The sequence below is a fragment of the Hyperoodon ampullatus genome (assembly GCF_949752795.1).
Source record: "Hyperoodon ampullatus genome assembly, chromosome: 15".
NCBI classification, from domain to species: Eukaryota; Metazoa; Chordata; class Mammalia; order Artiodactyla; family Ziphiidae; genus Hyperoodon; species Hyperoodon ampullatus.
The window spans coordinates 82,530,857-82,558,770 of NC_136928.1; the positions used below are offsets into that span (position 1 = coordinate 82,530,857).

General features: G+C 44.4%; 1 protein-coding gene across 2 annotated transcripts in view; it reads left to right on the top strand.

The window, feature by feature from the left end:
• Positions 1-6,735: 6,735 nt before the first annotated feature.
• The window catches only part of MBOAT2 (membrane bound glycerophospholipid O-acyltransferase 2), a gene marked incomplete at both ends in the record, with an annotated part of 106,826 nt that continues 85,647 nt past the window's right edge, over positions 6,736-27,914 (top strand). For both annotated transcript variants that reach the window (XM_079721091.1, XM_079721092.1), the window contains one exon: positions 6,736-6,810. In XM_079721091.1, the coding sequence (XP_079577217.1) occupies positions 6,736-6,810 (75 nt within the window). The remainder of the gene's footprint in view (positions 6,811-27,914) is intronic.

Consider the following 27,914-nt stretch of genomic DNA (forward strand, 5'->3'; position numbering starts at 1 on the left):
AAATTTAATTTTTATTTATTTATTTTTGGCTGCATTGGATCTTCGTTGCTGTGCACGGGCTTTCGCTAGTTGCAGCGTGCGGGGGCTACTCTTCGTAGTGGTGTGCTGGCTTCTCATTGCGGTGGCTTCTCTTATCGCAGAGCACGGGCTCTAGGCGCGTGGGCTTCAGTAGTTGTGGCTGGCGGGCTCTAGAGCGCAGGCTCAGTAGTTGTGGTGCTCGGGCTTAGTTGCTCCATGGCATGTGGGATCTTCCCGGACCAGGGCTCGAACCCGGGTCCCCTGCGTTGGCAGGCAGATTCTTAACCACTGCGCCACCAGGGAAGCCCTTCCCCTTAATTTTAATGTGTTGTGATTTTCATAAGAACTGTCTGTTATATACAGTATTTTAAACCTGGGTCAGAATTTACATACAAAAACCCAAATAAGAGAGAATAACTATTGGCTTTCAAATGGAAAATAAGATATTTGATGAAATTGAAACCATGATCTGTTTATAAGGATCTTCCTTAGCAGGTACCTCATGTTTAACCAAAAGAGTAACCTGTCCAGGACAGCAAGTCCTTTGGCAAGGGAAGTGGGTTAGCTGTGGCAACCACAGACTTTACGTGTAGAGACGATTCTCATTCCTCACTGCTTAGGGCTCTAGCATTGGTATTGCAATTTGTGGAGCAAAACCCAGCATCTGAAAAATGACAGTAATATGGGAAGGGTCTAAGCAGAAAATATCTACAACAAAATATGTTTTTTGACACATTTACTAATGAAGAGGGAAATTTGCTGAAAGTGATGGGCTTCTGAGCGACAACGCAGAATTCTTCGGTGGGCTGGAGACTCACTGAAGGCTTTCTCTTTGTTCCCGAGCCGGCAACAGAAGAGGTGAGGGCCTAGCTCCTCCCCTAGCAGCCAGACTAGACTATTTGGAAGAGCAGTGAGATGTCAATATATTTAATAATTCTAGATAAACTTCTTATAATTATAGATAAATCGAAATAACCTGAACTATTAGGCAGAACCAAGAAAATGAGATCTTCTTACCCATTGTGGTCACCTAAGTAGACACAATAGCGTGACTAGTGGTGATGGTGATTATGATGAAATCTGCGGTGGGTATTTTGATTTACATTTAAGATGTTTCATACTTTGGACACAAATGCCATTATGCTAGCATGGGGAAGCATGAGAGTTTGTACTTTGTTTTTCTATGCCCAAGGATCAGAGGGTTTCAGATGGTGTACTTACAATAAATAAGTGCTAAGGGGATTTTTTTTTTGAGACTTGACTCATTTATACAAAGGTGGAAAAGCTAAATAAATCTATGAGGAAAATGAAATATTTCCCCAAGATGCACAGATACAACACAGAAATCATCACAGATCACTGAGAATAATAGATATTTTCAAGAAGAAAGTTGATTAGAGATGTATACATTACAGGTAGTTCTGAAACCAGTGGAGCAACTGGAAAGCAATGCAAGTCTCAAATTAATTAATAATAATTAGTTTTGTTTGTATCTCTTAGTCAAATAAACCTAGACTGAATGACTCAGAGAGACAGAAAAAATTCTAGAAATTCTTGGGAATCATAATTTTAGAGGAAGAAGGAACCATTGAAATTATTTAGTTTTTTAATCTCCTAATGTATAGACAATGAAACTGAAGATACGTGGTTTGTTTGTCGTTACAGGTCAGCCTTAGAGCCAGAAAACAGCAGAGCCAGGACTTCGATGGCTCCAGGCAGGTCTCCTATCTCTACTGTTTCCTGTGTTTGTTACGCTTGATGTCCTAACTGAAGCACATTATGTCTTAAAGCAGCCGTCCCCAAACTTTTTGGCACCAGGGACCGGTTTTGTGGAAGATAATTTTTCCACAGACCAGGGGGTGGGGTGGGGGGATGGTACAGGCGGAAACACAGTGATGGGGAGCAGCAGATGAAGCTTCTCTTGCTTGCCAGCCGCTCAACTCCTACTGTGTGGCCTGGCTCCTAATAGGCCGCGGACTGGTAGCGGTCCGTGGCCCAGGGGTTGGGGACCCCTGTCTTAAAGGGTGTTTGCACTGAGTCTTCGTTGCTGTGTGCAGGCTTTCTCTAGTTGCGGCAAGCGGGGGCTACTCTTCATTGCGGTGCGCGGGCTTCTCTTGCTGCGGAGCACGGTCTCTAGGTGCGCGGGCTTCAGTAGTTGCGGCACGTGGGCTTCAGTAGTTGTGGCACACGGGCCCTAGAGCACAGGCTCAGTTGTGGCACACGGGCTTAGTTGCTCCGTGGCATGTGGGATCTTCCCGGACCAGAGATAGAACCCATGTCCCCTGCATTGGCAGGTGGATTCTTAACCACTGCGCCACCAGGGAAGTCCCAAGGGTGCTTTCTGAATTTCATTTTTTGGTCTCAGGCTAGGGTTAGCTTGTAAGTGCTTAAAGATGTCAGCCAGTTACCTGGGGCTTTTTTTATGTGAATGGTCCAATGCCCCTCATCAAAGTTTTCCCAAGATATTATATGAGGGCATAGAATAGGCAAGATAATTGTCTTGGGGACTCATTTCATGACACATACCATTTTTATGAAACAAAAGCAGCTTGGTAGATTATTCATTTCTTCTGAGTGGTTTATTCAAAATTAAAATAAGTTGGGAAGGGAAATCTTCATTTTAGCAATCTTTAATTACCATAGCCAATTCAGGGGGCAGAGCTATGTAGGCAGGATGGGAACACTGGTAGCTAGTCATTTAATTACATGTGAACTCTGCTTAGTGCTCTTACCATTTGGTCTAAGTTAGTAACTCTTGTTCAAATGTGGTTGCTATTTTGGAAGCTTTTTCCTGCTCATTATTATTTCTAATACTAATATTGCTAATATCTTTAAAGATAATTTAGCCTATTATTAATTTCATGCTCATAGTCATGATACTTCTGTGAGGCAGAATGAAAAGCTATCATTATCCATATTTACCAGTGAGGGGACTTCCCTGGTGGTCCAGTGGTTAAGACTCCATGCTCCCCATGCAGGGGGCCCAGGTTCGATCCCTGGTCAGGAAACTAGATCCCTCATGCCACAACTAAGACCCCGCATGCTGCAACTAAAGATCCTGCATGCCGCAACTAAGACCCAGCACAGCCAAAATAATAATAATAATAACAATGAGAAATTTAAGGCACAGAAAAGTTAAGCAGATTTCTCAAGTTCACAGCTATTTGGTGGAAAAGTCAGGATTAAAAGTTTGGGATTAAAATATACACACTAATATATATACAGTAGATAACCAGCAAGGACCTACTATATAGCACAGGGAACTATACCCAGTATCTTGTAATAACCTATAATGGAAGAGAATGTAAAAAAAAGAATATATATATTCATAAATACACATGTGTAACTGAGTCATTTTGCTGTACACCTGAGACTAACACAACATTGTAAATCAACTATATGTCAATTAAAAAAAAAAAAGTCAGGACTAAAGTTCAGGTCTTTTGACTTCCAGCCAAGTTTTTTTCTTCTGGATGCTTTCTTTTGATTTTAACATTAAGAAAGGGATTTTACTTGGTACTTGGAACACCTCACTCTCTGTTTTGTGTATACATATGACTGTTTCTTTTTTTGATTATAAGCATCATTTACTCGTTACAGCACGCCCTGCCCCACAGTTCTTGAATATAGCAAGCACTCAGTAAATGTTTGTTTTTAAGAATCAAGTACGTGGGAATCATTTTTATAGGATGAATGTTATCTGTGGTAGGACAGTGAGGCATCGTATATAATTAATTCAATTCTTTCACCCTTCATCACAGTTTAAGAGCTTCAGGTCTAATTAGCAGATACTGGTCAGAAGGCCTGCATTAAATTTATGCTATCATCACTGAGCTATTAGCTTAAAACATGGGCCTCATTTTTTTCATTAAAAACATGAAGATGTAGTACTTTTTTAAATTTTTTAAATTTTTATTTATTTATTTTAAAATTATTTTTTATTTTTTATTTATTTATTTTTTATTTTTTATTTTTTTAGATGTAGTACTTTTAATATGAGAAAAATAGTTTCCACTTTCAGAATCACATTATATTTCTTGGATGGTAATGAATATTTCTTCAGTCTTCCCGTATACAAAGCACAGTTCTGAGTTTTTCACTTAGGTAAGCTTTTATAACCTCATAACTCAGAGTTGGTGCTATTATTATGCTCATTTTTACACATGAGGAAACTGAGGCTTAGCAAGGTTAGGTAACTTGCCCAAGATCTGGTAGCTAATAAAAGGCAGAGACAGCTGAAAATCTAGGTCTGTGTGACTCCAAAATCTAAGTTATTAATACCTCACTATATTTTACCTATACCTTTACAACTCTGACAGAGCTAAATTTTCCAGATGGCTAATATCCTCCCCATTGTAGACATTAAAGTAATTTCATGTAGTCACCCCAAATAGGGAACTGTGTTCTGTCAAGTCCTACTAAAAGAAAAATTCAGTCTAAGGAAACTCCTTTTCATAGACATTCCTTGTTCTAGACCTGAGATTGTATCTTTATGCTACTTTAGGTTGCAGTATGTTCCCAACACCTTTTAAGTTTTTAAAATGGTATTTCAAGTTTTCCCTCAGTTTGTATGCTCAGCCACCTGTATGCTTTCTCTACAATTCTCCAAAGTGGAGGAAAGGAAAAAAATTTTTTCTGAGATTAATAGAGGGCTCCAGATTTGGGGGATAATATGTTTGATTGAATCAGCAGCCCATTGAGCAGGTTTGGCCTCTAATTGATTACAACTCCCTCTGAATCACTACCCCAAGGAGAATGAAGGTCCTGGCTTTTTTTTTTTTTTTTTTTTTTGCGGTACGCGGGCCTCTCACTGCTGTGGCCTCTCCTGTTGCAGAGCACAGGCTCCGGACGTGCAGTCTCAGCGGCCATGGCTCACGGGCCCAGCCGCTCCGCGGCATGTGGGATCTTCCCGGACCAGGGCGTGAACCCGTGTCCCCTGCATCAGCAGGCAGACTCTCAACCACTGTGCCACCAGGTGAGCCCAAGTTCCTAGCTTTTTGATTCTTCCTTCTATCCCTCATTCAGTTTGCTTGTTAGGATTAAGTTAACCAAGCAAAGAAAGTTGGGCAGAAAGGAATTGAACCAATTAGTTCAACCACCTCCTTTTCAGAGAGACAACTAAGTTCCAGGAGAGTGATTTACTGAAGTTCATGTATATAAATCTGTTCTGTCTCATCATCCAAGACTCTACAGTAGTTATCAAGTAAATGGCACACCTGACAGCTGACGAAAATTTCTGGACTGGGTTTAAGTGTGAGGAAGAAGAGGGCCTGGCAATTAAGAAAAACTCTGAAGGCACATACCTTGGATCCCAGTCCTGTCTCTATTTATTAGCTGTGCTCTCTTGGGCAGGTTACTTCTCTGTGACTCAGTTTCTTTGGTTGAGGGTGGTGGCAGTACCACCCTCATGTGGTTGGTGTGGGGATTAAATGATTTATTACACTTTTAACGCAGCAATTAAAGCATGCGGCTGAACTCTCATTAACCATTAGTTATTTCTACCAAAAATTTCACACGCTTAACTCCTTGGATTTTGAGCTCTCCTGATGCTCTCCTCCAGCATTCCTCCTCGTCTGAAATCTCCACAAAGTCGACGCTTGCATTTTCAAGGAACTCAAATGGCTCATTTTCACGGAGTTTCGACAAATAGATGTGACATACACATAACACACACACCACCATACACCGAAGGTACGTGGAAACAGCACAATGGAAGAGTCTGGGGGAGCTGGCGACTCAGGGGTGACGAGTTGCTGAGAAAGAGCTTTCGTTCTGAGGAAGACGGCAGAGGCCGGGCAGTTAAGGACACACACACACACACACACACACACACACACACGCACACACGCCGCAGGCACAGGTGAGAACTGCCTCCCTCCCTGGGGCGGGGCGCCATCGCGGCGTCGAACTGGACCGGTCGCAGCCCGCCAGGCCCAGGTGGGCTTGAGGGTGACCGAAAGGCACACACAACCGGAACTGGACTCAAGTTTGCGCTTTTCCATAGCAATCCTGAAGACAAAGGGACTTCTTATCTAGGTCACTTTTTTGGTTCGTTGCCCTCCTCCTCCCGGCCCCCAGCTTTGTTCCCAATTTCCCCCAGCGTTGGCTCGACGGCGCCCCGCACGTCGCCCGTTCGTCTGGCAGCCAACCCGTTCCCCTTTGTCGTCCACCGCTCCTCCTAGAGAGGGGTGGGCTGGCCGCCGACTTCGGGCAGGGAGGAGGAATAAGGGGATGAGGAGGCGGAGATCTCCCCGCTGCCACCGAAGAGCGGTACCCGCGACCCGCCCGCCCACTGTGGCCAGACAGCCCCTCGTCCCCCGGGCCTGGGCCTGGGATGGGGGCGGGGCGCGGCCGGCGCCCTCTGATTGGCTGAGGGCGTCGGGGCGCCGCTCCGCGATTGGGCCGCGGGGCTGTCTGGTGCGAGGGCGCGCGAGGTGGGGAGGGGGCTGTTGGAAGCTGCTGGAAGTCAGGGGGCGGGGCGGGCGCGGGCGGTCGGGGGCGCGGGCGGGGACGCGGGGACGCGGGGGCGCGGCGGGGGCGTGGGGGCGCGGAAGGAGGGCCGAGCGGGTCACCGCCCCCGGCCCCTCCCCGGCCCCGCCCCGCGCGCTCAGACCGCGGGCGGCCAGGGGGCAGGCGCGCCGGTCGCTTCCCCGTCCTCGGCGTCGCCCGGCTCAGTCGCGGGCGAGCGGCGCGGGCGGCCGGAGCGCCAGGCAGGCCATGGCCACCACCAGCACTACGGGCTCCACCCTGCTGCAGCCCCTCAGCAACGCCGTGCAGCTGCCCATCGACCAGGTACCCGAGGCTGCCCCGCTGGCACCGCGCCCTCGCCGCCCCCTCCGCGGCCGTGTGCCATCCGCGCGGAAGCCGGGACCCGGGACCCGGGGCGCGGGCTGGGGCGGGGGCGAAGGGAGGAGGCGACCCGCTTGTTATTGTCCGCCCGCTGCCTGGCGCCCGCTGTCCCCCCGCCCGCAGCTGCCCACCCAGCCCCCACCCCGCTCGGGCAGCCCGGGGGGGCTCCGGGCACCGACGTGCGCGCGTGCATGCTTGGCCCTGCTCCCTGCCACAGCAGCGCCCGACCCGGGGCGTGCGTGCACCGCGTAGTCGGCGATCGGAGTCCCGAAGCCGCTTCCAGTGCGTGTGGGCACGGGTGTAGACAGTGCGTGGAAAGGCTGTGCTTTGGGGGAGCCGGGGTGTCTGTGCCCTGCGCGCGTGGCACCCGATACTCCACGGGGAAAGGATGGACGTGCCTAGGTGGAGGGTGCGCTGGACACGACGTGTGTGGCATGGAGGAGGCCAGCTCAGGGGTCGGCGACTGGCTCTTTGGGACAGTTTGCGTGGAAGTGCGGCGTATGCAAGAGAGAGAGGCAGCAGTTTGGGGCAAGGCAGGCAGGGGTTAGGAAGAAAAGGCAAACTGAGTTAATGATCCCAGGGTGTCTAGCGGAGAAAGTGGCAACCTTGTAGATGGAAACGCCTCCGCCCCGCCCCCCCAAAAAAGCATTTGACACAGTATAGGGAAGAGTGACATTTAAGTCCTCACTTTGAGTTTGCATGAAGGGCCTAAGGGTTACTGAGATATAAACAGGATTGTGTGGGAAAAGCAGCGCCATTTTTATTCAGAAAAGAAAGTTTGGGAGTATTTGTCAGAGTGACATTTAGAGTAGTTGGTGGTGCAGAGATCATTGCTTTAGCCCCAGGCTAGAGGTAGTTCACTGAAAATTTTGCTTAAAATTATTTCAGGTGGACTTGATGTAGAAGTGTTTTCACTTTCCAAGGGATCCGGGTTCACTGCCCGCCCGAATGTGTTGCTGTCATTGATGTCATCAGGGATTTCATTTATAATACTGGATTCCTCTGTGTCCAGACTCCGTTTCATAGCAGCAAGATGGGAAACGACCCCTGTGTCTAACGTTATGACACTAAGTGCTTTGCGCTTCAGTGTTTTAAAAAGTAAAATAGAAGTATGTTCAATGAGTATAAAAAAATTCTACCTCTGTTCAGATCTGAATTCCTTACTTATAGTTCAGTAATAGCTGTTGGTTCTTAGTAAACACCTATCCCCCATACATCTTGAACTACAGTTATAATGTGAATCTTGCTAATAGATTCAAGTGCCACTAGTGAAATTAATCGCATACTATAAGAAAGTAGTCTTCTCTGTTTATTAATAAACTGATCAGAACTTATGGTTTTTCGTCTTCTCAGCCCTGTGGAGAATTCTCACTTTTCTGAAGTGAAGCACAGTGTATGGCCTTTTAGTGTATTACAACCCTCCTTGACTTAAGTAGGTTGCTGCCAGGGTATCAGCAAATGCAGGGTAGGTATCTGTTTAAAAATTGTTTTGCCAATGACAGCAAGAGAGATAGGCCTATAGCTTTTCACTTATTTTAGGGAACAGGATTATGCTCTCTTTCTCCCTCTTCCTCTCTGTTTCATTTTCTCTCTCCCTATCACGATGAAATATTTTCTCTACTGTGCTCATGCCTTCTAATTTATATAATGCCTGTGACTTTAAAAGTGATTTAATATAATAAACTCATTTAAAAATCTCAGCAATCCGGAGCAAGTTCTTTTTAGTGCTGACATAAGCAGGAGAATCAGGGAAGGGGACAGGACTTAAAATTTTGACTTTCCTCCTTTATTATCTACAGGTTTTGATTTGGTACCTTGGACACCTTTGTTCTCTTGAGACCATTCTGAATTTGCATAGCCACTTGTATTTTGGGTTGTTTTCTCTTAGCAAGTCTTAAGAATATTGGATTAATACCACACCAGCCTTAACTTTTTATGGTAATAATAAACTTTCTCTGAAGCACCGAAGAATCGACTTTTTTGCCGATAAGGCACTTGGAATAACTGAAAACTCATTTAGTAAAATTGGATGAATAAGTAGTCACTGAGCCATTATTTTGAAGTTGAGCAAAATAGAAAATAATTTTGGTAACATGTAAATAACTGGGTCCCAGTTGAGAGAAAGCCTAAGAATTAGTTGTAATCAAATAGTGTGATTCAACAGGAAAAAGACAAATCAGGAGATGAAAAGTGTAAAAATATAACTTTTTAGTGTGTTAACTTGGTATACGCTAATTAACAGTGTTTTGAAAATTTAGGAAATTACAAAAGCAGTTATTTGATGTCAGAGGAAGAGAAGGACCTTAGAGCCAGAAAACAGTTAAACTTTTTTACTAGAGTGAGTGTGGAATTTATGAAATGATAGAAAGTACTGGTATGTATGGAGTAGAAGAATGCAGGTTGCAGGGTCAGGTAGGAGAGAAAGGCGGAAGTATGTTGCGGTAAAGACCAGGCAAGCAACAGGGACAAAAGATCTTGCCTGCCTTAGGCTCCTGGATTCTCTCATCTTTTCTGAGAATTCCAGAGGGACCTTGAGGTAACCGTAGTATTTGTTCAGTAGGTCTTACATTTAAATAAAAATATAAAATCTGGTATTGAGTGAGGTTCGATGATGCTTTAAGATGGGAAATATTTAGCATCTGATGTTTCCCCTTTCTAGGCCTTGCATTCCAGGCGACTTTATTTCTAGGGTGGTTAGTTATCGTTAAAGGAATACCTGTGGGGATTTGGGCTGAGGGAGAGACAACGGCCAAATGTGCTGTCGAGAGGACATCAGATGTCATTGAACAGAATCGTATTCTTTATTAGTTGGCTATGTGGTGAATTTTTTAAAAACCCCAACATGAATACCAAACAAGGCAGAATAATTGTGTCCAGATCAACCAATTTTCTTAAGAGGTTTTTTGTTTTTGTTTTTTAACCTGAACGTATATGTTCTATGGCATTTGACTTCCCTCACTTCTGAGTTATCAGACTGAGGGGCTCTCCAGCCCTCGTCTTCCTCCCTCTCTTTACCCTTCCTTTCCTTTCCTCTTAAGCCATGTTTCTTTCCTTATTTCCCTTGATGCTGTAAGTACTATGAAATTGGAGTAAGATTCCCTGGTGACGTGATGTCCAGGATGGCATACTTGGCCGACAGCCAGTGTGAGGAATGAGACTGACCTCATGGAACAGTCCTGTTTGGGGACAGGGTCCTTGTTTTAGAGATGACGTGCTGAACTTTTTGGGGTGGGGAGAGGGGGCAAGAGGGAGACTCGAGATATTCGGAAAGGTTTGGAGGAGGAGGAGGAGGAGGAGGACCAGCTGTTGTAAGCAATCCTGCCAGGTCAGGTAATAATCATCACGGGTCCCATCTTACAGTTTTCAAATCTCTTTCACATGCGTCATATTATTTTCCTGCGTCCTCACAACACCTTATGAAGTCAGATAAAATTCAAGTCCTGAAGTGTTTTAGCTTCAGGTACGTATGTACGTATGGTATTAAGCATTTGAGTAAAAGGTCCATTTTGATTTCTATTCTGAACACGTGGCAAATCATTTTGACAGATCCGTGTTTTAGATGCAGGTTGCCAGTGTATTTTTGGAGGGCAGGGTGGAGAGGAAGAGCTTTCCCAACACTGAAGTGCTGGTGGTGATGGTTGGAGTGGGGAAAGCCATGTGTGTACAGAGGGAGAATCCTTGTTTCCTTCTTTTTGGTCATTTCGTCGATTGACGGGTCACTGTGTATTCTCCCCCACCCCATGCCATGTAAACAACCAATGAAGTGAAATAATATATTAGGGAAAAGAATAGTTTAGAACATTAACTGCTTTAATCCTCTTACAATTCTGTGCTGTGATGAACCCCGTTTTATAGATGAAGAAATAAATGACGTTCTCAGTTTTGAGCCTTTTGAAGATGATGACTTTAGGAGAAGAAGGTGAATGGCAACCAAACAAGAAAATCAAAGGCCCATTTTATCTTCAAGTTGCCATTTGAACGCTTTAGGTTTTGGACATAAATATTTAACTCATTTGTCGCACCTGTCTACTTTTACAGCCGTTATTGAGCCTCAGCCTTCATCCTGAGAGCCCTGCCATACTGAGGCAATCTGCTGTGGAAGATTCCTTTTCATCAGGAAGGCATATGGGCCTGAGAATCTTGAATCTGTATTTTGGGCCCTGTCAGTTAACTAATTTTAGAAATGTCACTTTACATAAATGAGTTTCCCCCTGTGTAAAATGTGTGTTGCACTTAGTTTTAAAATTCCATGATTCTGTGTTTGTTTCATCAAGCTGCCTCAAATACTTTTTGGACTGAGTTGGAGGGAATATAAATATGAACTCAGGGGAGGAAAATGGACTAATAAATTTTGAAGTCGAAACCGCCTCTGTGGTTAATCTGAGGCAGTGAGGCAAAGGACCGCGTGCCCTAAATTGTAGTTCATGTCGGTTTCCCTGTGTCTGTTTCCCTTCATCGGTAGGAAGTAGTCATGCCGTGGTGATGACTGGCTTGGAACCAGATTCTGCCAGCCTTGTGCTCGTTGGCAAATTACTGTATATTTCTTTAAGGCCCAGTTTCCTCACCTATAAAATAAAGATAATAAATAGTAGCTATTTGTAGATTATTGTGGAGATTAAAATACATAATCTATGTAGAGTACCTGGCTCCTGGTATACATCTGCTGCACGTTCCTTTCTTCTTTACAAATTATGAGATATTTGGAACTTGTCTTCTATTTTTCTTTGGGAAGTTAACATCTGTTCACATATATTCCATTTTAAATCTCTAGGACTTCCTTTTTAGGAAGGGAGATATCAGGCTCAGGTTCAGTCCTGTTCCCCACACAGTGATTAAACTAGGATTAAAATCTCGTTTTGAATTTGGAGTCAAAAGTGGTTTTTCTGCTTCCTCACTGTTCAAGAGTTCTTTGTCCCCTGCTTTAAAAATGCTTCCTGTGTTATTACTGCCTCGATAGGTACAAATAACCCGAGTCTCTGTTTACTGTGGCCCATCAGGGCTGACTTTCCAGGGAAGTAATCAAAACAGCTCACACACAGCTTTGGCCTGCAGTCGATTTAACAGGTGGGAGTCTACGATGATAGAACTTGGCAAGACTTCTTTAAAATAAAACAAGCTGTAAACGGGGCCCCCAGCAGAGTGATCATTTAATGATTTTACGAATGACATGGGTCCTGCTTTGGTAAATGTGTAGGGTTTGGAAAAGGGGAGGGATAGCTGATGTGTGGAAAGATAGAATTCGGATTCAGGAGATCTGAATAGGCGGCAAGGATGTGCCCCCCTCCTTTGCTTATCAGAATCCTCACCGTTCCTCCAAGCCCGCATCCAGTGCACCCTGCAGATGAATCTTTTCCTGAATCCCATCTGATGTGACTGCTGTTGTATTTGAACCACAGTAGCACTTTGGATTTGGCACTGTTCTGGCATTTATACTGTGCTTAATGTTGTATGTATCTGGCAGGGTTCTGGTAGGAGACAGATTGAACTAGGTAACCAAGGAGACTTTAAGAACCATTTACTAAGATACGGGCAGGTTTAGGGAAATCAGCAAGGAATAGGGTGGTCTCCCAGGACCAGCTCCTCTAGGCCTGGAGGGGCCACAGGAAGGAAGGGTAGAGCCCTAGGGGGATCAGAACCCCACGAGGGGAGCTGTAGGGGCTCCCGCCAGGAGCAGCTGTGGCCCCCAGCGAGGGACCCATCCAGCCCGTGGTGGCCTTGAGGGAGGGGGTGAGGGATGATGAATACCCCACTCCCTCCCATCCTCTCTTTCCTGCTGGTGCCTCCTTCAGAGGGCAAGTTGATACTTTGGGGGCCCAGAGTAAAGTGGAGAGTGGGTCTGGAGGGCGTGGAAATCCTGTGCAGGACACTGTGATTACTGATATGTCCTTTACAGTGTTACTCATCTCTCTCCGTGATGAATACAAATAAAAAACCTTTTGTCAGGCCCTTAAGGCACATCCTTATTCTGTCTCTTTCTTCTCAGTCACACGTTTTGAAAGAACAGTTGAATCTTGCTAATCGCTGCTCACTCTTACAACCATTATAATCAGGCTTCTGCCTGCAACACTAATAGCCACATCCAGCGCAGACTGTGTAATACTGATTAGTTACTTCTTGCTTAAACCTCTTCCCAGCTTCCCTGCTGCCCTTTGCAGTGCTTTTCCAAGTATGGCTGTGAGACCACTTGTATCAAAAATCATGTGGGATTGTTGTTATATATTCCCGGGCTCTACCCAGAGCTACCCAGTGAGGGCCAGGGAACCTACATTTTTAAGCAGGCTCACTCTTACCCACCTTCTCCTACCATCAGCGGTAGAGAGCTACCTGGCCACATTTTTTTAAGGTTCTTCATATTACTAAAAGGTTATCAAAGTGTGATGCATTTTTTAAATGTTTGCGTTTAACCGATTAACTTGTAATCTCCAAAAGGTCACGCAGTGTAATTGTGCTGTTGACAATATAGTCACAATATACGGGAAGAATAAAATTCGTAAGTGCACACTAGGCAGTGTGGCCCCCAGTTTTCAGTCGAATGATGTCCATGTCCCCTTCCAGTCCTGTCACTGTATCTCTAGTGACTGCCTGTGTAACCTCATGTGTAGAAAGTGTCAGAAGTCTAACTTTGGGGTCCTCCTGGGCTGAGAGGCCTGCCCTGTGAGAGGCCCTGCCCCACCCACTCTCAGGCCTGCTTTACCTCTGGGAACCCCTGGCCCACAGGGGAGGCCTAGAACCTCCCGAATATGGCTGCCAGCTCCTTTTCTGTTATTCAGGCCCTGCCCCTACTTTGGCCACCCCTCACACACCCACACTCTCTCCCCGGAGGAGCAGGAAATTGCCGGAAGCCCCCATGCACGTGGCAGTGGCTGGGCTGGAAGTGCAGTCCTGGTCTGCTGCCCGAAGGACCTGCAGAACCAGTTAAGTTCCTTTTCTTATCTTTTAACTCCATGCCTTTGATCAAACGATTTCCTCTGCCTGGAATCCCCTCCACACTCCTTTGGGTCAGCAAACCCATCTTTGGCAACACTCCGCTAAAGCTCACGCCTCCTGGATGAAGCTTTTAAAGATCCGCCCCATCCTTTCCAGGGGCGCGTCATTCCCCATGGGGCCACTTGTGCGCGTCTAACGCGGGCACAAGCGGTAGGTAAGTACATGCTGCTGCCTGAGGCTGTGGGCATCCCCGGCGGAGCCCCTTCGAGGAGCTGTTCCTCGAACCTATGCCGCGGTTCTGTAGGGAGGCTGGCGCTGCAGAAGCAGCTCGAAGAGGAGACAGACAGACAGCCGTCCTGCTCAACCTCTACCCTTGGCTCTGGGCTCCCCCAGCCTCTCCTGTGTCTTCCAAGCAAAAGCCCAGCATCGCCTCGGTCTGGCTTTTTCAGGAGGGGGGTTAGGGGCACATGCTGGGGGTCTTTGCCCCTTTCCACAGCTGCCTGTCAAGGGTGTGCATTCTCCTCGCTCTCGGAGGTGGTGGTCCGAGAACCCCCGCTGATTGGCGGTGATTTGGCCACCCTTGCCCTTGTCAGTCGGGGCCTCGGGGGAGTTGCCTCGGCTTTCCCTGCTCTGATGGCACCTGCGGCTCTTCATTTCTTTTGCTTACTTCGCGCGCCTCCCTGCCAGGGTGTAAACTCCGCAGGCACAGGGCCTCGCTCGCAGGTTTGCCTCTCTCGTGCTCAGGACCGCCGTGGGCACAGAGCGCGTCTGGAGTGGGTGGCTCGCGCGGGGGGAGCACAGACCGGCTAAAGTTCGCTCGTCACTGATGAGCGGGGCGGTCCAGGCGCTGACTGCGCTCTCCTAAGTGGCAGGTTCCCGGTCTGTATCCTGGGGCGAGTGAGGGCCCCTCCCACACGGCTGAGGTTGGCATCAGGGGCCCTGCCGGCAGAGGGCCGAGCACGCAGAGCTCAGGCCGTGCTGGGTGTTGCAGCTGCCGAGCTGCTTTTCCAGGGCTTGTGGAGGACACTGTGTGTACGGCCCTCGGGGGCATCCGGGTGTGCAGTGCCCGTTTGCCGTGATGCATTTTGCAGGCATTGGAGTGTCGGGCGTGTGCCGGACAGCGTGCTGGCCGTGCGGGATGCAGAGGAGAAGGTGGCTGCTGCAGTGGTTAAACCACTTTAAGCAGTGGTTCTCACACTTTTCAAGGCAGCAGCTACCAGAGGAGTTGGCCGGGCGGCCAGGCAGAGGCTCCCGGCCGGGGTGGTACCCGTGCCCAGCTTCTGAGCAGCCCTGCGCCAGGGGCTCTCAGGGATCCTTTTCCCGGGTACACTTCACTTTTCCAGCGTCTTTCGTTGACACCCACACCCTCCCCGGCTGGAAGGCTGGTCGTGGGGTCAGGACAGCAGTGGCGTCCCCTCCCTGGATGGGGTGCTGCCTTATCTCTGCAGCTCCTTCGGCTCCCCAGCTGGCCGAGCTCCGCAGATCGGGGTCGGGTCACTGTGACTCGGTCCCTCCGTGTGGGCACTGCTGTGCTTCCTCCTAGCTGCACAGCCGCGAGAGTTACGGGGGGCCTCTGATGTGAGTGTTTACGTAAAGGGCTGCACAGGACATCTCCGTGGGTTAGAAGGAAGCTGTGCAAACCTTTCTGGCTGACTTTTATTTTCCTCAGGAGGGTTACTTAAAAGGAGATGTGCAAAGCATTGAAGAATTTTGGAGGAATCTGACTGATGATTCAAAGGGAAATGAAGATAACTGTGAGAGGTACCAGTATCCCCAGCTAGACGATTATACTGTCATTACACTGTTGGGTGATAAGGGGTGACTGGAAAGAGAAGCTCTATCAGCATTGTTATCAAGCTATTGAGAAAAAAAGCCTTCAGAGTGCAGAACTGTCTTTCTCCGGAAAGAACAAAGGGCTGTCCTTACAGCCCTGTGGGCGGGGCCCTGCAAGGGGGCTCCTTGCCCATATTACCCCTCCACCCCCTTGTCCCCCAGCCGGCCAGTCCGGGGAAGCCTGGCTTTTGGCCGGCAGCAGGTGTAATCAGGGGATCCTCCCCGGGCGGCCTGTGTCCTTGTGGAGTGAGGAAGCCAGGGGCAGCCCAGTTGCCAACTAGATGGACCTCCCTCTTCCGTGAACTTCTGGGCCTCTGACCAGCTTGCCTTGCTCCTGTCTCGGCATCGGACAGAGATGCCACATACTTTCTGTTTTAATCCATAATCCCATAGAAACTTTTTTAGTTTTTAGAGGTTTTCTGTGCCAAACTAGATATCTGTAGAAGGTCAGAGTTGTAGACAATATATACTTTTAGACATATTTAAGTTACTCGGTTACATGTTATTTTAAAATAAATAACTCCCAGCTTATACAAACAAAAAATTCTGAATCCTTTCAGTTTCTTTTTGAAGGTAGATTATAGGTAAAACTAAGCATATGAAAGACATTCAGGTGATCCTTACCTTGTTAAAACTGGAGAGAGAGGCTCTGCCTTTTGCAAAACCACTAGTTTCAAAACCGCTCGTCCTCTGGGTGCACAATAAATAGTGATTGAGTTGAATGTATCTAATTTAACAACATCAAATTTCAAAGATAAATGTAAACACTTGCAGTGAAGTTCTCAAAGTTAACTGTATAGAAGGAGACTTGCCTGAGACCAGGATTAAATTTTAAGAATAAACCGTGGGAGTTTCTGTTTACTGTAAGGTGTTGTTACTTGATGAGGTCGTGGCTTAGGTGAAGTAGTTAATGCCAACATAAATTCCAAATTCACATGTCTAGAGGTTGCCGGGCAAGGAACATGAATGGATATGAATGTAGATGCAGCCATTTTTTGAGATATAGACAGCATGACCATACGGAAATCCCATGCCCAGGCTAAAAGGAAAGCCACCCCCCTCACATTTGCTGATGGTTACCAAAGCTGATTTTTCAAAGGAAGCTAGAATTCTGGATTTTTTGGTGAAAATTTGTGATTTTTAAAATTTTGGCTGAAGTTTTCTTAAGTCTTCTGTTTTTTGAGCCCAAACAACATAGCTAGGCCAGATTTAGCTTATTGGCCATCAGGAAGTAGGTAGCAGTTTCTATTATAGTTGGTGGTGGTCGATCCAATCTGAAGAACACTGTGCTCTTCTGAGATGTCAGAGGAACCTTGACAGACCCAATTATAACCATAGCAGGGCAGTCAGGGCTGCAGAAGGCTTGGGAACCATGTCACGGGATTGTTGAAGATGTAATTCTTGTATTTCATCACTTAGTAATTTCGTCCTTAAACTGGCCAGCAGGATTTCAGGTTAAATTTTGTCTGACTAGTTCTAGTCATTTGGAGAGGGTCACACCTTAGAAATAATCTTGAAAGTTAGTATCCCATTAAAGTGGGAAGGTTGGACTTTCACACCGCTATCATTTTGTTCTTTTTGCAGATCCAGCATTTCAGTTATTAACTGGCCTAAGTGGTCAAGGCTATCTTATGGGTGTGATGTTAAAAAAAAATGTCTAGCTAGTAGAGAATAAAGTCTCTTGGAAAGGTCTTGATTGCCCAATAAGCCCCTACCAATTTTTCAGGTTTTTAAAGTGTACATTGAATTTTGGCCAGCATATTTTATCTTGTGATAACTATTCAGGCTTTGGAGTTTAAGTTTAATCTACAGTGCGTTTCACTGCAAGTGTTAGGGTGCCTTTTCTAATACTGGGACTGGCACAGCTGTTCACGTTAGCTGCTTACCAAGGATAGAAGTGACGAAGATTTTTGGTGTCTGAGTAGAGCCGAGAGGACAAGGTAGAAGTACCCTTTGGCTGGTGCTTAGTATCTTTGGGGATGGCTACGTGTCCTCAGTCTAAGATTATCATCCTTCTATGCGGTCCCTGTAGCTTTCCTGTAGTATGAGGCTAGTTACGTCTTCTCCTTTTGTTCTTGGAAAATATTTTAAAAGCCACATAGTAAAGGAAAGTCTTGGTATATTTGGCATCACAACACTGAGCTTCAGCCTTCCGTTAGATTTGAATGGAAATTCTGATAAACTAGTCAAAATCAAAGAACAGAATTTTTGGGTATTGTCGGTATCGTTGGGTATTTGTTACACTTTTCCATATGAATTGGAAGGATTCATTTCTAAAGAGCTAGAGTTCTTTTTTAAGGTATAGGGAATATAAATTAATGGGGAAATAAATATGCTGTTCCAAGTAGGTTTTTGGCACAGGCTCAGTTTTAGCACATAGGACTATGAAATGATTGATGCAGTAACTTTGTTAGGAATGTGGCATTTGGTAGGAAACGTGTGAGTCGATTTAGAAAAAAAATCCTGCTCGGAATATTAAAGACAAAAGGATGTTGGGACCATTTCAGCAAAGAAAAAATAGATTAGAATAGTGCCAGAAGGCTGGTCTTGGATTGTTTTCCTTTTTATATTGATTTTATTGAAAGCAGGAACCTCTGGAAAATAATGAAAATATTAAATTGCTTTTGCCCATTTTGTCCCTAACTCCAGATTTGGTAAATGCACCTTTCAGCTCTTGTAAAATGAAGGCGAATGTCAGTACAGACCAGCGCCCTGGCTAGGCTAGTACCGTGGGTAGCAAGGAGATTAGGTATCTTTATGTCGGACAGTAAACAGTGAGCAGGAGGGCAAGGTACGGCAAGGGAAAACCAATGTGTATTTGTATAAGTTATATATCAGGGAAGATGGACTGGATCAAAATCAAGAGCCTTCTCTCACACTGGGACCCAAGGAAATGAGGCAGTAGCAGTGCCGAAGTGAGACCTTTGACAAATTGACCTCATTCTGAGAATTGCAGAGTAGGAAAGTTTTAGTCTATAGTGAGTGTGGTTGCTTTTAGAACATTTTTATAAAAGGAAGTTGCTGGCTTATTGGTATCATTTTAGAGATTACGAAATACCACTTTGGCAGTAAAGACGGAAAAGGGTAAGTAGGTATTGTTGTTCGTTGAGCACCTGGTATAGGCCAGGGGTTTTCTAGGCCCTGGAGAGATGCAAAGGTGAGTGAGAGCTCGTCTGGCTCCTGAGCTTCTAGTCTAGAGGGAAGAGAAAGACTGATACATCTGCACAGCATGTAAAGCTGTGTCAGAAGAGAGATGCTGGACCTAGCTTGGATAAAGCTGCTGCAGGGAGTCCCAACAATAAGTCAGGGCCTTTTTCTTTTTTTTTTGCGGTACGCGGGCCTCTCACTGTTGTGGCCTCTCCCGTTGCGGAGCACAGGCTCCGGACGCGCAGGCTCAGCGGCCATGGCTCACGGGCCCAGCTGCTCCGCGGCGTGTGGGAGCCTCCCGGACCGGGGCACGAACCCGTGTCCCCTGCATCGGCAGGTGGACTCTCAACCACTGCGCCACCAGGGAAGCCCAGTCAGGGCCTTTAAAGGTAATAGACTACTTGTTTTCTCACATAAGTTTTGATGCAAATGGTCCAGATTGGTGGATAGTTCCACTTCGCCTGGTCCTACAGAGACCAGTGTTCCTTCCAACACATTGTTCTGCTACCTGGGGCCTTATCGCCTGATTGCAGTTGAGGCTGGTTTGTTGAGGGCAGTGGTCCTTAAGCGTGAGTTTTCATGAGAATCCCCTGTAACACTGGTTAAAACACAGGTTGCTGGGCCCTATGACCAGAGTTTCTGATTCAGTTAAGTCCGAGTTTGCAAGTGTGACAGGTTCCCAGGTGATGTTACTGCTGCTGGTCTGGCAGCCAGACCTTGAGAACTTAGAGGGTTCCAGTCCTCCAGCAGACAAGGGGGGAAAGAACCCTTGCAGCTGCAGGTGTGGGCCAGAAGTGGCACATACGCGTTACTTTGACCGTGCTTCCTTTTGCCAGAGCTCTGTCACATGGCCACAGGTCACAGCAAGGATATGGGTGGGGTGAGGGCTAGTAAATGTAGCTCGTCTGTGGGAGGGCAGGGCAGGCCCCACCATGCTGGCATCATCTAGGGAAAAACAGCCGTAACTCAGGCTTGGATTGGTCAGGGCAAGGTAACGTCTGAGCCAGAATCTTGAAGGATAAAATTTCCTGGCATCCCAGAGCAGAAGTGCGACTTGTAGTTAAGGAAGCAAGGAAAATGGAAAGCAGGGCAGGCTCGCCCTTTGAATAAGTATTGATTGACAGCCAGGCTTTTCGTGAGCCCTGGAGCTGCAGAGACTAGAGGGGAGATGGGCAGGGTCTGATGCAGCTGATTAAAAAGCAAACAGGTTTCGTGTGTTAAGAGTCTAGCAGTTAAGACCGGGGTTCAGGAATGAGCTTAGATTTGAGCTGTGGTTCTGTGTGAGTGGCCTGAACCTTGCTTTATCTGCATTGCTGAGCCTTGTGGGTAGGAAGCACTCTGTAAATGTCAGCGATCATGGTCATCGCACCTTTGGTGTGAACTGCTTGTGTGAAACGAAATCCTCATGGGAGTCTCTGGTGAATGGCCTTCTGGCTTCTGTGTGAACACATCTGTGCTGGAGAGCTTGCTCCCTTCTCTAGGGCAGCCAAGGCCATTTCTGGGTAGCTGTCATGGTTAGAAGGTTTGTCATCTTGGTGCTTACAGACTTTCTGGAACAATCCGGAAGTGGTCTGAATAAGCCCACTTCTTCGTGGTCACCTTTTGGATTGTTGGAGACATTCCGTCTGTTTTTACATGGTTGGCTTATGAACAAGTGCACTTTAGTAAATTAGGTATCGCTACCCCTAAATCTTCTACTTTGGAATGCAGGGACTCATGAGTGAACGTTTCTAGCTGTCCTGGGATGGGTAGCCCTGCGCCTGAAAGTCTGGTTTCCAAGGGTTGCCCTCTTTAGAGCATTGCATACTTGTTTGAAGATTTATTGCTTTTTGCCTCTATATAATTTGCTAGCATGTACTAAAAATAAAAATAAAATTGCTGATTTGGTAATAGGCATGTTCTTTGAGACAATGATATTTGAGACACTGATAGAAACCACTAGGCATACCCCGAATACCACTTCTTTAGGCTCAGTGGACTCCTGGTACTCATGGTTTATTGTGTTCAGGCGTGAGAAAAAGAGCATCACTGAAGAACGTGGATGAAATGCTGGAAATGTGTTATCTGAGGTTGCCTTTAAATAGGGGTCCATCAAATCACAATTTTGGTCAAATGTCTGATGGCTGAGTGTTAAAATCAATAGTGAGTTAAAGCTGAATATTATCCAGACAAATCTCAGAAATTTCTTTGTCTTCAACTCCTGAAAATGGTTGATGGTGTCCTGTAATCATTCTGCAAACAGTTGTTTCTTTGTAGATTCAAAACAATAGGAATTCTCTTCTTAAAACATTCTTTTTTTTTTAAACATCTTTATTGGAGTATAATTGCTTTACAATGGTGTGTTTACAATGGTGTTTGCTTTATAACAAAGTGAATCAGCTATACATATACATATATCCCCATATCTCCTCCCTCTTGCATCTCCCTCCCACCCTCCCTATCCCACCCCTCTAGGTGGTCACAAATCACCGAGCTGATCTCCCTGTGCTATGCAGCTGCTTCCCACTAGCTATCTGTTTTACATTTGGTAGTGTATATATGTCCATGCCACTCTCTCACTTCATCCCAGCTTACCCTTCCCCCTCCCCATGTCCTCAAGTCCATTCTCTATGTCTGCGTCTTTATTCCTGTCCTGCCCCTAAGTTCTTCAGAATCATTTTTTTCTTAGATTCCATATATATGTGTTAGCATATGGTATTTGTTTTTCTCCTTAAAATATTCTTATGAAGACTATTGATCTCAGGTTTAATTAGTGAGAATAAAACATGTTTTGGGAACCCCAATTCTCTTTAACACTTTCCTTTTTTTCCATACTTCTTATATATTTTTATTACGTATGTATGATTCATTATGGATATTATTGTTTGTGAGTTTAGCATTCTTTCTCCTTGTGAAATTGAGATGGCAGAGCTAATTATTCTACTTTTAATTCATTTGCATAAGATGTATAGAATTCCCAAATAGAGCTTTTTCATTAAAAAAGGTCATTTTTTCATGATTTAAAACTAAATAACTAAAAATCAAATATGGTACTTAAAGGTTATTTTGTTTTATGTTAGTACACTAAACAATTTTATAAGTATAATAGAATGATAAAATCATATAATCTCTTATTGACTTCCAAAAAATTTTATAAAAATTTTCCTCAGTGAATATAATGTTCTTCCTAAAGCTGTCATATAAATGAACCCTTTCTCAACTCTCACGTTAACTCATTTGCTTTCCTGTTAATAGTTTCATACTCATCAGTTATAACAGCATTTTATTCTCATGATAACAAGCACATATTCATATTTTAACTGATAGAATATTAATATATAGGCACACAAGGTGATTTCACACCAATTTAAATGTAGAATTCTTATCTATATACATATATTTGAAAGTTAATATTCATTTATGAACAATAGATATGAATGACATGCACTGTTTATATTACTGGTTTTATTTTGCTGATCAGAAATGACAGTAGGATTAAAGACCTAAATGTAAGACTGGAAACCATTAAAATCCTAGATGAAAACATAAGCAGAACACTCTTTGACATAAATCGTCATAATCTTTTTTTGGATCTGTCTCTGAAGACAAAGTAAACAAATGCAAAAATAAACAAATGACACCTAATTAAACTTAAAATCTTTTGCACAGCAAAGGAAACTATTGACAAAACAAAAAGATAACGTACTGAATGGGAGAAGATATTTGCAAGTGATATGACAAATACGGGATTAGTATCCAAAATATATAAACAGCTCATATAGCTCAATATTAAAAAACCAAACAACCCAATTAAAAAATGAGCAGAAGACCTGAATAGACATTTTTCCGAAGACAACATACAGATGGCCAACAGGCACATGAAAAGATGCTCAAGATCGCTAATCACCAGAGAATTGCAAGTCAAAACCACAGTGTTATCACCTCACACCTGTCAGAATGGCCATCATCAAAAAGACCACAAATAACAAATGTTGGTGAGGATGTGGAGAAAAGGGAACCCTCCTACACTGTTAGTGGGAATGTAAATTGGTGCAGCCACTGTGGAGAACAGTATGGTGGTTCCTCAAAAAAATAAAAATAGAACTACCATATGACTCAGCACTTGCACTCCTGGGTATATATCTGAAGAAAACAGAAACACTAATTCAAAAAGATATGTGCACCCCAACGTTCATAGCAGCATTTTTTTTACAGCAGTGACGATATGGAAGCAACCTAAGTGTCCATCACCAGGTGAATGAATAAAGAAGAGGATATATATGTGTGTGTGTGTTTGTGTGTGTGTTTGTGTGTGTATACAGGAATGAAATTTTGCCATTTGCAACAATATGGATAGACCTGGAGGGCATTATGCTTGTTGGAATAAGTCTAACAGAGAATGACAAATGCTGTATGTTATCACCTGTATGTGGAATCTGAAAAATGAAAGGAATGAATATAAAGAAATTTACAGATCTAGGGAACAGACTAGTAGTTACCAGTCTGGAGAGGGAAGCAGGGAGGGGCAAGATAGGGATAGGGGATTAAGAGGTACAAACTACTATGTATAAAATGAATAATCTACAAGGATATATTGTACAGCATAGGAAATAGAGCCAATATTTTATAATAACTTTAGATGGAGTATAATCTATAAAAATATTGAATCACTATGTTGTATACCTGAAAGTAATGTAATATTGTAAGTCAACTGTACTTCAATTAAAAAAAAAAAGAAATGATAGATTAGTCTATCTCAAGTGATAAAATTGAGATAAGTGTGAAATTCAAGGATGCTAGAAATGACCAGGAAAAAGGCATTAGGCCTTTTTGTCCTTTTACAGACCAAGATCCAGAGCAAAGCAAAATCATGGATTTGGGCTGAATAACAGGGTGAAACCAAACTTTAGTTCATCTATAACTTGAAAAGTTGGCGAAATTAGGGTTTTTTGTTTTGTTTTGTTTTTTGCTCATTAGGAGCTGATTCTTATAACATGTAGATGCGTTTTACATTTGTGCATTTCCAATTTCATGTGTTTTCACTAATGTATTTTGTATCCTAATAGGGAACTGAATATAGTTTGTGTGTTTTCTATCTGATTTTAAAAGTAATATATATTCATTGTATCAAATTTATAAAACACAGAAATGTATAAGATGAAAATTTAAAAATCACTCATTGTTCTTCAACTTTTGCTACCTTTCTTTTTAGTGTGTGTATATTTAAACAAAATTGCCTGCATACTGAATGTAAGATCTTTGTAACCTTTTGTTTTTACGTAACACTTTGAGAGTCACTTCCAATTTAATTAAATTGATTTTCAAAACCAATATAATGTTCCATCATTTGGATATATCATCGTTAATTATTCCTCTGTTGTGTACAATTTTTTGCTATCATGATATTGCCGTAAATTTCTTTATATATTTGTTTGGTGCATATACCTGTTTATTTCCTTAGGAAAAGAAGTTTCCTGAGTCTGAAACAATATGCAGAATCACTGGTTTTGAAACAATTATTAGAACTTTTGCTTTTGTTTTTAATTTATTACAGTTTGTTTTCTCCTTTAATATTTTAAGTTGTTTTCACTTTTTATTTCTTCATACTTGCACCCTTTAGAAGTTACACTGCCTTGTTCTTCAGTACTTGAATGTTTTATGAGTCAGAAAGTTACCGGAACTCCCCAGCTTGGGTGGTGTCAGCTCTGGTCCAGTGGCTGTGCTTTCCCCACTGCCTTTACCAAGTGCTGAAAGGATTGAGATTATGCCTTAGAGGCGTGGCCTCCTTTTATCCCTTGCCTCTGGGCGTCTTCTGCTCTGTTTCTGTGTCTGTTTACTAGGTTATTTCCCCCACTAGACGGATCTTCCTTCTCTGCAATGCTGGTGCCCTCTCTCTGCAGGCATTTGTCAGATGTTTGCATTGCATACAAGTTCATGATGATTATATTTCTAATTTTTAGAAAAATGACATTACATTCATTTTAAGACTCCGAACCATCTGGAAGTCTACCAGCAGGATTTATGCTCAGCCTATTCAGAGCATTTGCTCACCAGTTCTCCTTGCGGGCTTGGTTCCCATTCCAATTGGTTTAGCGTTGAGAGAGTTAGACTCACCGTGAAGAGGAACCAGACCACTGGCGGGTCGGCTGGTGCTGTTAGGGATGCTGGAGACGGGTGTCTGCTGCCTGCACACCTTGCTGGTGCCATCTGCCTGCCTCGTGCTCAGAGGTCCTGAGCCCCTGCCAGCGAGGGTCATGGTTAATAGAGCAGACACTCCCCTTTTTCCTTCCTCCTTTTAGAAGCCCTACTTCATGTTCCTGAGAATAACAGGGAAAACTCCACTCTTCCTTGATTTCTCTGCTTGTAGGTGAAGAAGAAACAAAAAATTATCACATAACTTTAATCTTGTAAAGGAAGTGATGGTAGGCATTTAGTGTAAATCGTATGCCCTGGCCCTGCTCAGACCGCTGTGGGGAATCCTCTTGTCACTTGGAATGGACCCCCAGGTCCCGCCATGATTCGGCCCTGCCGACCTCTCTAACCTCATTTCCTACCATTTTTTTCTCCTCTACTTTGTCTCCACTGGCCTTCTCACAATTGCTTGAATACTGTGAGCACGTTCCCACCCGGGGCCTTTGCCCTGATGTCCCTGCTCCCCAGATGTCTGTCCAGCTCACCCCCTCACTTGCTGTAGCTCTCTGCTCAAGGCCTTCTGAAGGAGGCCTGCTCTGGTCTCCCCATCCCCCAAATAGAGCCTCCTATCATTTTGCTCTTCGTCAGTCTTATTTTTTTAAAATATCCACCTTACATTCTTTTGTACATTTTGACATTATACATTTATTTGTTTATTGTCTGTTTCTCTCACACTAAAGTGTAATCTCCATGAGAGCAGGGACTTTGTTTTTTTTTTTCTTTTTTCCACTGTCTAGTGCCTGGAGTAGTGCCTGGCACATAGCAGGTGCTCAATACGGATTTGTCTATTATATTAGAGAACTATCAATCTGATGATTATATGTGTTTTTTAGATTTTAATTTCTTAATGCTAACTGAATATAATTTACAGCAGCAAATGATAGAACAAATGACCTGTTTTAGCATTAACTGCTCTTTACTTTTTGGAATTTCAGCTTAAGCTTAATGCAATACCAGTTTTGGAACTTATTTTTCTCTTATTGTGAGGCAGCGGTTTCGAATGGTGATATTGCCGCTTTTTAGGAAGGAAACTTAACCTCTGTAACCTGTAGAAGCCTCCATTCCCTCATATATAAAATAGAGTTAATGATCATGTTGGCGTTTTCAGGTTCTAGTAATTAATAGCCCTTTCTTGTCAAATTTAGCCCTGGCTGAGAGAGAGATAGATACAAGAGTCAGACGTGGATCAAGTTGTCAGCCTTACTGATGAAAGCTGAATTGGAGGGTGTGGCTTAGAGGTCCTGTCATGTGGAGTTCCCAGTACTTTACTCCTGAGTTAAACTCCTCCAACACAGGCAGAGCTGGGCGCCTGCAGGTTCCCCAGAAGGAGCAACTTCCCCAGTTAACTTCCCACACAGTGAAGCAGGCTGAGGCTGGCAGGTCTAAAGAAAGCCCCAAAGGTTTAGTGCAGTCTTTCCTCTGATGGGGAGGATGGGGAGGCGGCAGCATTGCACCAGAAGAAAGAGGAGGCCCTGGGAGCGGAGGGTCCCCCAAGCAGGTAGTACCTATTGTGGGGAGGACTTCTGTAAGATATTTTCTCTGTAAAGAGTTTGGAACATAGCAAATGCTGAATACCTATTAGCCATTATTATTATAACATCTGTGCATGTCATTACTTATAGCAGTTATCGTACTGGACTATAATAGGTGTTTGCTTTTTTTTTTTAATATTTAGTCACTAGGGTAGACTGGAAGCTCTTGGGGGAAGGAACTCTTCATTATCTCTTGAATCTCCAATGCTAGACTAGCTAGTGTTGGCTTGTAGCAGTCAGTGAATGGATATTTGTTTGAGAAGAAGAATGGCTTACTGGAAAGAACGTGGGTTTTGGAGTCAGAAAAAGGGAATCTGCTTTAAATTCTTTTTAGACCAGGGAGGAGATAAGAAAGAGTGAATACCAAGAGAGGAACGTGGACTAATATATATATATTTAAGATGTTTAACAATAGTTGAAACAATTTCTGCTTCATCAAAGAAAGTAGCTAAACAAAATAGCACACACCCAAAATGTTTCAGTCTATCTAGGTTTCGCTAGGTTTCTTTTCTTCACGTTCATAGGTAGTGGTAAAGAAGTTAGGCTCCTGCAGAGTGACGGATAGTGTACACATGTTAGGATGTGTTTCTAATTAAAAAGTAAGGACAGGGACTTCCCTGGTGGCGTAGTGGTTAAGAATCCTCCTGCCAATGCAGGGGACACGGGTGCGAGCCCTGGTCTGGGAGGATCTCACATGCCGCGGAGCAACTAAGCCTGTGAGCCACAACTACTGAGCCCATGTGCCACAACTACTGAGCCCATGTGCCACAACTACTGAGCCCGTGAGCCACAACTACTGAGCCCGTGAGCCACAACTACTGAGCCTGCGCCCTAGAGCCCGTGCTCTAAAACAAGAGAATCCACTGCAATGAGAAGCCCGCGCACCGCAACAAAGAGTAGCCCCCGCTTGCCGCAACTAGAGAAAGCCCGCGCAGCAACGAAGACCCAATGCAGCCAAAAATAAATTAATAAATAAATTTATATAAAAAAAGTAAGGACAAAGTAGGAGAAATTATTATTGAAATACACAGTGAGGTCTTTTTTGATATATCCCAATATGAACAGTAAGTGAATGTTTTATGGGGAGGTGTGCATATGTTCAGAGAGTTTAAGAAGAGGGCAGATATCACTAGTAGACAGTTGTTAGCCCTTTCCTGTCTGCCTCCCCCATTAGGTGTCCTTGAATCCAAGCTCCTTGTCGTCCTTAGCGATGCTTTAGTTTTAGCCGTTTCTGTGCCCTGACAGCGTTGTCACATACTCTTCCGATGGCGCGTGGTGACACGGTGAAGGCTGTAATGATGTTGGTGCTCCTTTTTCACTGTGGTGAATATTACCTGCATTAACTCTGACAGAGACAGCCTTTCTCTTTCTTTACCCTGGGGCTTCCCTGGGCTTCTCCAGTCATGATTTCACTTGCAGATTAAAATGTCATATGGC